Source organism: Nannospalax galili, unplaced genomic scaffold (genome assembly GCF_000622305.1).
Source record: "Nannospalax galili isolate Female #2095 unplaced genomic scaffold, S.galili_v1.0 scaffold898, whole genome shotgun sequence".
Lineage (NCBI taxonomy): Eukaryota > Metazoa > Chordata > Mammalia > Rodentia > Spalacidae > Nannospalax > Nannospalax galili.
In genome coordinates, this window is record NW_008342399.1 from 1,686,936 (window position 1) to 1,697,967 (window position 11,032).

General features: G+C 44.1%; 1 protein-coding gene across 2 annotated transcripts in view; it reads right to left on the reverse strand.

The window, feature by feature from the left end:
- Fcho2 (FCH domain only 2) overlaps window positions 1–11,032 on the reverse strand; it is a 131,881-nt gene that overhangs the window by 66,238 nt on the left and 54,611 nt on the right. For both annotated transcript variants that reach the window (XM_029566141.1, XM_008838469.1), the window contains exon 9: window positions 1,116–1,160. In XM_029566141.1, the coding sequence (XP_029422001.1) occupies window positions 1,116–1,160 (45 nt within the window). The remainder of the gene's footprint in view (window positions 1–1,115; window positions 1,161–11,032) is intronic.

Sequence of the window (11,032 nt, forward strand, 5' to 3'; positions counted from 1 at the left end):
TTTTACAAATTGAAAACAGAATGATCCTTTCAGATTATTTTCGATCCTTTCAGATTATTTTCAATAGCTCACAAAGAGATAATAAAGCATAAATAAAAACAGCAGGCAAGCAGGAACTGTGGGGATGGCTCCATGGGTAAAGAACTTGCAATGTTAAGCATGAGCTCAGATTCTCAGCAGTCATAAAAAAGTAAGGCATGGCAGCATGTGCCTGTAACCCTGATGCTGGGGAGTGAAAACAAGCAGATCCTGAGGGCTTGCTGGTCAGCCTGCCAGCCAGTCTAGCTGAAATGGCTAGCTGATAGTTCAGTGAGAGAACCTTTCTCAAAAATTAAGGTGGACCGTGACAGAGGACAACTTCCAAGGTCAACCTCTGTCCTCATATTTGCACACAACACACATGAGCACACAAAAATCAATCCGTATCACAGGTTTCAGTCTAAGAGTTTCAGGATGGTTGTGGGTATTTTCTCCAAGTCTACTCATCACCCATTTGAATGGTAGTGATATTGACTTTAATGCATAACCTCATTAATAAATGAAACAGTACCACTGCAGAGTAACCACTTTATATTAATGTGTAATGATGAGTTACATATTCACGATACTAAAAGATTGGTGTCAACAGAGAAAATAATATATTTAAAATAATATGTTCTATGTATCATCTTTTAAAATAAATTATCATAGGCTATGGGTGTGGCTCACTGGTAGAGCACTTGCCTAATACATGTGAGGCATTGGGTTCAATATCCAGGACCATTAAATGTATATATTTTATTTTTTTAAAACATATTTTATTATTTTTATTTTATGTGTATGTGTATATTGCCTGCATGTAGTTAAGTGCACCTGTGTCGTGCCCACGGAAGACAGAAGAGGCTGTAACTGGAGTTACAGACAGCTGTTAGCTGTCGTGTGGGTGCTGGGATTCGAACCCAGGCCTTCTGCAAGAACTGCCAGTGTTCTTAATCCCTAAGCCATCTCTCCAGCCCCCTAAATGTATTTATTTTAACACTGTGCTAACATCAATGGCTAGCAGCACTTTTTTATTTGTTCAATGGGAAGAAGACACTAATTGCCATGAGTTAGTATATTACAAATAGTTAACTCACCTTCAACTGCACTAGCAGGGTCACACTCCTCAAATTCAATAAGGCCTGTGTAGAAGAACGATTTGCATTAAAAAACAATTACTAGATAAATTTCATCATCATTCACTCATTCACTCATTCACTCATTCATTCATTCATTCATTCATTCATTCACGGCAGGGTCTTACTGGCCCCAAATTCTCTGAGTCACCTGTCTCTGCCTCCTGAGTGCTGGGATTAAAGGTGTGCACCACCATGCCGAGATTCAGTATGTCTTTCTCTTTTTTAAAAAAATTATTTAATTCTATAGCCAGGCATGGTGGTGCTTGTTTTTGAGACAGGGTCTCCCTGTAGCCCCAGCTGGCCTGGAATTTGCTATGTAAATCAGGTTGATCTGGATCTCACAGAGATCCACCTGCCTCTGCCTCCCAAGTGTTGGGAATAAAAGTATATGCCACCTCACCCCCCAGTATGTCTTTCTAAAACCAGTTTTAACTTTAAAATTTAATTGACAATACATCTTTTTTTTGGTCTTTTTAAGACAGGGTCTCCCTGTAACCCCAGCTGTCCTGGAACTCACTATGTAGACCAGGCTAGCCTTGAACTCACAGGGATCCACCTGCCTCTGCCTCCCAAGTACTGGGATTAAAGGTGTGTACCACCACGCCCGGCGACAATACATCTTTTTAAAAACTTATTTTTCAATTGTATTTATTATTTTGTGTGTGTGTGTGTGTGTGTGTGTATATGGTGTATAAGTTCAAGTGCACATGTGCTACAGCACACATATACAGTGAGAGGACAGCTTCCAGGAGTCAGTTCTCTCCTTCTACTTGGATGGTGTAGAGTGTCTCTTGTCTAGCTTGTTGGACGGCTTACTGACTCACACCACTGCATATGACTTTTTCACATGGGTTCCAGGGACAGAACTCAGGGTTGTCAGGCTTTTACCTGCTACATCATCTTGCCAGCCTGACAAAACATCTTTTTAAAAATCATCCTATAGTGTGTTCCGGTGCTTATAGTAACTTAAAATACTAGAGTTTTAAATTTTTTTATTTATGATGACTATTATTATTTTACATGAGACAGAGAGATACAAAGAGAATGAGCAAACACATGCAGAAGCACACACATGGAGGTCAAAGGACGACTTTCAGGAATAGATGCTCTCCTTTTACCCTAGGTCCCAAGGACCAAACTCAGTTTTATCAGGTTTATATGGCAAGTGAATGCTTCTATCTGCTGAGTCATCTCACTGGCCCTAGTACTAATTTTAAGATTTATTTTATGTGTATGAGTGTTTTGCCTGCATATGAATGATTGGTACCCACAGGGGCCAAAAGAGGGTGTCAGATCCCCTAGAACTGGCGTTACAGACAGGTGCTGAGAACTGATCCTAGATTCTTTGCAAAAGCTGAAACCATGGAATCATCTCTCTAGCTCCTCAGTAATAACTTTTAGTCAAATAATCCTAACTGAAAACCTAAGGGCCAGTGAGATGGCTCAGCAGGTAAAGGTGCTTGCCAGCAAGACTGATCACCTAGATTTGATCCCTTGAATCCTCAAGGTGGAAAAGAGAACTGATTCCTGGCAAGTTGTTCTCTAACCTTCACACATGCACCATGGGATATATGCTTTTACACCTGTATACACACATATACACATACGCACAAACAAATTAAAATTTTAAAACTAAGACTAGTCCATTAGGATCTTATTACTGAAAATTTTTTATATGTGACACCATGGAACTAGAGACATATATAGCTTCTGCTTTCAAGAAGCTTGCACCACAGTTTAATGGGAGAAAATAAACATAGTAAGAAGCAGGTGCTGAATCCTTGGCTATACTAATGGGAAAAGAAGAACAATACAGTAAATACTACTAGAATGTAAGCTTGGTGCCTCATCTGTCCAATTCTCTATTCTACTCTCAATTCCTAGAATAATGCCAGGCAAACACTTAAGTCTTCAGTAAATTCCTGTTGAATAAATAATCACGTGCTAACTAGGTGGTCACCCCAGGATTATAATCCAGATATCTAATTGTATTAGAAGGTCAAAAAATTTGAACTGTAATTGCAGGCAAATGGAAAGTTTTTTTTTTTTTTATATGAAACACACCACACACAAGATGGTCTTGCCAAGACTGTGTGTGTGTGTGTATGCAGTCTTACAGAAAAATTAATTTAGTACTAGTAAGAGGGATATACTATAGAACAGTAAATGGTAAAGTAGAATTCAGTCAGAAAAAAATTAAAATAGCCCTGAAATGACCGAGCTGCAGACTAGCTTTCTACGTCATAAAGAATCCAGGGTTGAAGAAATGGCTCAATGGTTAATAGCATTGGCTGCTCTTGCAGAAGACTCAGGTGCAGTTCCCAGCACCCACCTGGCAACTAACAACAGTCTATAACTACAGTTCTAAGGGATCCAACACCCTCTTCTGACCTCCATGGGCACTGCACAACACGGGTGCACTTACACACACACAAGCAATACACTCATTATTTTAAAATAATGAATGCTTTCATATGAGAAATACCAAACTGCTTAGGTGGATAGAAAGCAACAACAAAAAACTCTGAATTATTCTCCTACTAAAATGTCCTACTGCTAAACATCAGACTAAAAAATTCTCTCTCACTCAAGTGCTATGCTAGTCAACATAAGGGTATTTATGAAATAATATTTATCAGTGGCACCTAACATTACCTACATTATTAAGAAATTAACAAATAGAGACTGAAGTAAAGAGAGAATGATAGATTTCCTTATTCATTCTTCTGAGATGTGATGCTTAAGTGTAACTATGTGCAAACTGTTGACCAAAGTTCTTGTTGATCTCTCAATTATGAAAGAAAACCACTGGTTAATCCAAGTATTTCTCTGTAAAATAATCTAAAAACACTGGAAGCTCACACCCTTAATCTCAGCATGTAGGAGGCAGAAGCAGGTGAATCTCTGTGAGTTTAAGGCCAGCCTGATCTACACAGTGAGTTCCAGGCCAGTTGGGGTTACAGGGAGACCCTGTCTCAAAAAAATAAAATAAAATAAAAATCTAAAAACATAGGCTTTCTAAAAACATTGTCTTTCTTTCTCTCTCCTGCCCCAAACTAAGGTTTATTTCTAGTTGGTCCTAATTTCTGTTCAAATCAAACAGCTTACCATTCTCCGATAAGCATAATAACCAAGTAGTCCATAAAAGGGAGCCCATAAAGTCCTAATTCATTTCAGCATCTTTATTTCCATACCATTATTCTGTATCACATGTCTAAGAAACTACTTATCACTTTCACTCAAAAGGGGCTTTAAAAAGGTTTTAAAAAATGACCCAATTGGAAATGGAAGGAGTTTATACATATTCACACTACATATATGTTAATTAAGAAATCTTTTAATAAAAGGGCTTTGAGCTTATTCTTAGAAATCTTTTAGAGATCTGCTATCAAGTTACAATGAGATGAAAACAGACAAACAGGCAAAGAAGGTCAATATAGGAAAAGAATTGAAGTATGGGTCTGGGGAGATAGCTTAGCAATTGTGTACTGCTCTTCCAAAGGACCCGAGTTCAAGTCCCAGAAGCCACGTCAGCGGTTCAGAACTGCCTGTAACTCCAGCACTGAGAGCACGTGCACAAAGCAACACAAACAGACACATAATTTGAAAAATAAAATATATACTAAAGGAAATGAAGTATGCACATCTCATGAATCAGCATTTCTTGTTTGGTCTATAAATGACCAAGAATGAAAACTCTACCTCAGTAATCAACAGCCCAAGTGCTACTGACTTTTCTAAGTACAAGTAAAGTTTGAGAAAATACAAAGATATGCCAAATAAATCTGAGAAAAAGATTACCCAAACAAGGTAACCAGAAATGTGGTTATTCAAATATTTCCAAAGTACCCAGCTTCTAATTTATTCAGTAACTATATACAGAATCTCTAGGGTATGAGCTTATGCTAAACCAGGAGAGAAAGATAAAAACATAACAGAAATGTCAAAAAAATCAAACATTATCAGTGAATATGTTATATATAGAAAAAAATGCTTTAAGACCTTTGGATGATTTCATATATGAAAATATTAAAGGCATCCAGTAAATCAGTAATACCAATTACTTTTTTAAAACTTCTACACTTTTCTTTACAAACTCTCATGAGACATAAGACATATCTTGATTGAATTTCCTCTACTTTTTCTAAACAACTCAAAAATCAATTCCAAAGTATGTGTCCATATTCAAAATGACAAACATTTTTTGCAAAATAAAATGCCAATCATTTTAAATCAAAGAATATATACAAATGCTTGAGTACCATCCACATAAACTTTTCATTGAAGACAGAAATGTCAATAGTTCCTAGCATAATGAAACTAATAGACTCCTCATACAAAATTTAAATCATGTACAGGAAGATGTTCTTTTTCAAATGGCACATGCTCCTTCACATAGCTGGGCTTTGCGTGCCCGGCTCAGTGCCAGTTGACAGCTCAGCTGGATATCAGCACAGTCTGACCCCTGTAGTAGCACGTCAATTCTGGATTGTTTCATAATTGTTAAGTATATTCAGCATCTCCCTCAAATGCAATCCACTGCCTATCACTCTGCTATTTAATCATAAAACAAGTTATTTTCTTGACAGTATTAAAGCCAGAGTAAGATTCTTAATTACTAGTTTGCTACAAATGGAATTTCAGCTGCTTTACACACAATTCTGTTGTCAAAATAAATAACTGCTCTTAGCACTTGGATTTTATGCATGGTCACAAGAGCAATTGAGATAGTATAAAAGTAAGTAAAACCATTTGTTTCTCTCTAGACATCTTATCACACACACTCTAAAAATGCCACTATGAGTTCAACTCATCAGAGAACACTGCAAAATGCCAGTGATTCAAAGCAAAACATCTTAAATATAATGTTTTAGTTAGGAAATAGAAATAAATTACTGCTATAAAAAAGTCATCAACCTAATGAATTCACCCAACCTAATATGGACCAAAACTTTTAAGAAATATTACAAGAGGAAAAGCAAACTTACTATTAATCTTTAATCATAAATGTTTTTCTGAATGAGGTTGAATATAAAATATGTGAAATATTTGCTGGGCATGGTGGCACACACCTTTAGACCCAGCACTCAGGAGGCAGAGGCAGAGGCAGAGGCAGAGGCAGAGGCAGAGGCAGAGGCAGAGGCAGAGGCAGAGGCAGAGGCAGAGGCAGAGGCAGAGGCAGAGGCAGAGGCAGAGGCAGAGGCAGAGGCAGAGGCAGAGGCAGAGGCAGAGGCAGAGGCAGAGGCAGAGGCAGAGGCAGAGGCAGAGGCAGAGGCAGAGGCAGAGGCAGAGGCAGAGGCAGAGGCAGAGGCAGAGGCAGAGGCAGAGGCAGAGGCAGAGGCAGAGGCAGAGGCAGAGGCAGAGGCAGAGGCAGAGGCAGAGGCAGAGGCAGAGGCAGAGGCAGAGGCAGAGGCAGAGGCAGAGGCAGAGGCAGAGGCAGAGGCAGAGGCAGAGGCAGAGGCAGAGGCAGAGGCAGAGGCAGAGGCAGAGGCAGAGGCAGAGGCAGAGGCAGAGGCAGAGGCAGAGGCAGAGGCAGAGGCAGAGGCAGAGGCAGAGGCAGAGGCAGAGGCAGAGGCAGAGGCAGAGGCAGAGGCAGAGGCAGAGGCAGAGGCAGAGGCAGAGGCAGAGGCAGAGGCAGAGGCAGAGGCAGAGGCAGAGGCAGAGGCAGAGGCAGAGGCAGAGGCAGAGGCAGAGGCAGAGGCAGAGGCAGAGGCAGAGGCAGAGGCAGAGGCAGAGGCAGAGGCAGAGGCAGAGGCAGAGGCAGAGGCAGAGGCAGAGGCAGAGGCAGAGGCAGAGGCAGAGGCAGAGGCAGAGGCAGAGGCAGAGGCAGAGGCAGAGGCAGAGGCAGAGGCAGAGGCAGAGGCAGAGGCAGAGGCAGAGGCAGAGGCAGAGGCAGAGGCAGAGGCAGAGGCAGAGGCAGAGGCAGAGGCAGAGGCAGAGGCAGAGGCAGAGGCAGAGGCAGAGGCAGAGGCAGAGGCAGAGGCAGAGGCAGAGGCAGAGGCAGAGGCAGAGGCAGAGGCAGAGGCAGAGGCAGAGGCAGAGGCAGAGGCAGAGGCAGAGGCAGAGGCAGAGGCAGAGGCAGAGGCAGAGGCAGAGGCAGAGGCAGAGGCAGAGGCAGAGGCAGAGGCAGAGGCAGAGGCAGAGGCAGAGGCAGAGGCAGAGGCAGAGGCAGAGGCAGAGGCAGAGGCAGAGGCAGAGGCAGAGGCAGAGGCAGAGGCAGAGGCAGAGGCAGAGGCAGAGGCAGAGGCAGAGGCAGAGGCAGAGGCAGAGGCAGAGGCAGAGGCAGAGGCAGAGGCAGAGGCAGAGGCAGAGGCAGAGGCAGAGGCAGAGGCAGAGGCAGAGGCAGAGGCAGAGGCAGAGGCAGAGGCAGAGGCAGAGGCAGAGGCAGAGGCAGAGGCAGAGGCAGAGGCAGAGGCAGAGGCAGAGGCAGAGGCAGAGGCAGAGGCAGAGGCAGAGGCAGAGGCAGAGGCAGAGGCAGAGGCAGAGGCAGAGGCAGAGGCAGAGGCAGAGGCAGAGGCAGAGGCAGAGGCAGAGGCAGAGGCAGAGGCAGAGGCAGAGGCAGAGGCAGAGGCAGAGGCAGAGGCAGAGGCAGAGGCAGAGGCAGAGGCAGAGGCAGAGGCAGAGGCAGAGGCAGAGGCAGAGGCAGAGGCAGAGGCAGAGGCAGAGGCAGAGGCAGAGGCAGAGGCAGAGGCAGAGGCAGAGGCAGAGGCAGAGGCAGAGGCAGAGGCAGAGGCAGAGGCAGAGGCAGAGGCAGAGGCAGAGGCAGAGGCAGAGGCAGAGGCAGAGGCAGAGGCAGAGGCAGAGGCAGAGGCAGAGGCAGAGGCAGAGGCAGAGGCAGAGGCAGAGGCAGAGGCAGAGGCAGAGGCAGAGGCAGAGGCAGAGGCAGAGGCAGAGGCAGAGGCAGAGGCAGAGGCAGAGGCAGAGGCAGAGGCAGAGGCAGAGGCAGAGGCAGAGGCAGAGGCAGAGGCAGAGGCAGAGGCAGAGGCAGAGGCAGAGGCAGAGGCAGAGGCAGAGGCAGAGGCAGAGGCAGAGGCAGAGGCAGAGGCAGAGGCAGAGGCAGAGGCAGAGGCAGAGGCAGAGGCAGAGGCAGAGGCAGAGGCAGAGGCAGAGGCAGAGGCAGAGGCAGAGGCAGAGGCAGAGGCAGAGGCAGAGGCAGAGGCAGAGGCAGAGGCAGAGGCAGAGGCAGAGGCAGAGGCAGAGGCAGAGGCAGAGGCAGAGGCAGAGGCAGAGGCAGAGGCAGAGGCAGAGGCAGAGGCAGAGGCAGAGGCAGAGGCAGAGGCAGAGGCAGAGGCAGAGGCAGAGGCAGAGGCAGAGGCAGAGGCAGAGGCAGAGGCAGAGGCAGAGGCAGAGGCAGAGGCAGAGGCAGAGGCAGAGGCAGAGGCAGAGGCAGAGGCAGAGGCAGAGGCAGAGGCAGAGGCAGAGGCAGAGGCAGAGGCAGAGGCAGAGGCAGAGGCAGAGGCAGAGGCAGAGGCAGAGGCAGAGGCAGAGGCAGAGGCAGAGGCAGAGGCAGAGGCAGAGGCAGAGGCAGAGGCAGAGGCAGAGGCAGAGGCAGAGGCAGAGGCAGAGGCAGAGGCAGAGGCAGAGGCAGAGGCAGAGGCAGAGGCAGAGGCAGAGGCAAGAGGCAGAGGCAGGCAAATCTCTGTGAGTTCCAGGCCAGCTGGAGTTACAGGGAGACCCTGTCTCAAAAAGATCAGAAAAAGAGAAAAAAAAGTAAAACATTTAATACTTCACACTGCATTAGAATCAACACTCAATATCAAGCCATCAACAGAGCAAAAGTACAACTTTATAACATTAAAACTGAGTCAAAATTCAGTATGCCAGGGTTATTCAAATCAAGTATGATTCTGCATATCCCCAACTAAACCTACAGAATATGTGATTCTAATTAGAGTCAGGGCAAATTATACAAGCACATTCAAAAATAACATTGAAAGTCTAATGAAGGGTGTGTGTGTGTGTGTGTGTGTGTGTGTGTGTGTGTGTGTGTATGTGTGTTAGGTGGAGAGAAGGAAAGAGAGAGAGATGTATGACTAACACTCATTTTCAAGCTTCCTTCTGGTGTGTGTGTGTGTGTGTGTTAGGTGGAGAGAAGGAAAGAGAGAGAGATGTATGACTAACACTCATTTTCAAGCTTGCTCCTGGTGTGTGTGTGTGTGTGTGTTAGGTGGAGAGAAGGAAAGAGAGAGAGATGTATGACTAACACTCATTTTCAAGCTTGCTCCTGGGCTTGTGGAATGCACAAAAGCCACATTCCCAGATTCCCAGGCAAACCTACAACAAAAGAGCATCAAACTCCAATTTGTGGAATATATAAAAGTCAAAGGGTTCTATCACTTGGCTCCTAGCTAGTTAATAACTCTTCTTGAATGCAGGTTCATTCATTTACATCATTTATAGAATGCTTAGCAATATCTTCTGTCATACACCCACATACCTTCTTTTTTTTCTTTCACTAAATCACTTAAAACTACATCAATGATGTTTTACTTCAAGGGTATCTATTTTAGTAAAGGACTTTGTGATGGTTTGAATGAGAATGTCCCCCACAGGCTCCAAATATTTGGACATTTTCATCCCCAGCTGGTGTTGCTGCTTCAGGAGGCTTTTTTTTTTTTTTTTTTCCTTCTCGTTGATGGAGGAAGCACATCACTGGGGCTTTAAGAGTTCCTAAGCCTTGCTGGATTTCCAGTACTCTCTGCTTCCTGTATCTGCTTGAAGATGTGACCAATTGCTCAGCTTTCTGCTTTGGCCACCTTTGCCACCATGCCTCCCCTGCCATGATGGACTCTTACTCCTGGAACTGTAAGCACAAATTAACTCTTCCTTCTATAAGTTGCCTGGGTCATGTTGTTTTATCACAGCCACAGAAAAAGAACTAATACAAACTTATAGAAATAATTTCCTTAATTTTGTAGTTTCAAATCCCAACTGGCCATCAGAAAATCCTACTACAATGGTTCTCAACTATCTCAAGGTTATGACTACCTGGAGACCTTGTAAAACCACACATCTCTAGGCTACATCTCCAAAGTGTCCTATCCAGGTCTGGAGTGGTACTTGGGAATCTGCACTTGATGATCCTAGAATGACACTTGAAGAATTATAGTTGTAGAGGACACTGGAGTTACTGTCAGACATTCAGTAAGTCTAGACTGGGCTTTTCCAGCTATCCTGCGCAAAAAACCCTGGGGAATCATATGAATCTAGATTTATAACAAGCACGCAGTTGACTTAATGCTATAGTTTCTCAACATCATTGAGAGTTAAATGATGTGAGAAGCATTAACAGTGCCCAAAATAGGTCATTAAAAAATAAGAATTTCCAAAGCAACAACATTTGTACTTTGTACAGATTAAAAGATATCTTACTGTAGTTTTAATTTGCGTGGCTTAATAATAACTGAAGTTCTGCATCTAACTTATGTGCTTCTTTGCCATTCATGTTTTTTCTCTGGTAAAGGATCCAAAAATTTGATTTTGGACTGGCTTTAAAAATTATGTTTTCTAAGTATCCTGTCACTGAGGAAATCCTGTCACTGAGGAAAACTGAAGCAAGAGTATCTGCAATTCAAGATCAGCCTGCATTATACAGTAAAAGCCTATCTCAAAAATTAGCTACTTAATTAATTAAAAATAAAAATAAGGGCTAGTTAGAAGGCTCAGGAGGTAAAGGTGCTTACTGCCAAGCCTGACAACCTGAGTTAAATCCCTGGGACTCACATGGTGAAAGCAAAGAACGAACTCCCTCAAGCTGTCTTCTGACCAACATACTCTCTGTGGCATGCCCATACACACACACACACACACACACACACACACACACACACACACACACATACACACACACAAAAAAAATAAATAAAAATAAAATA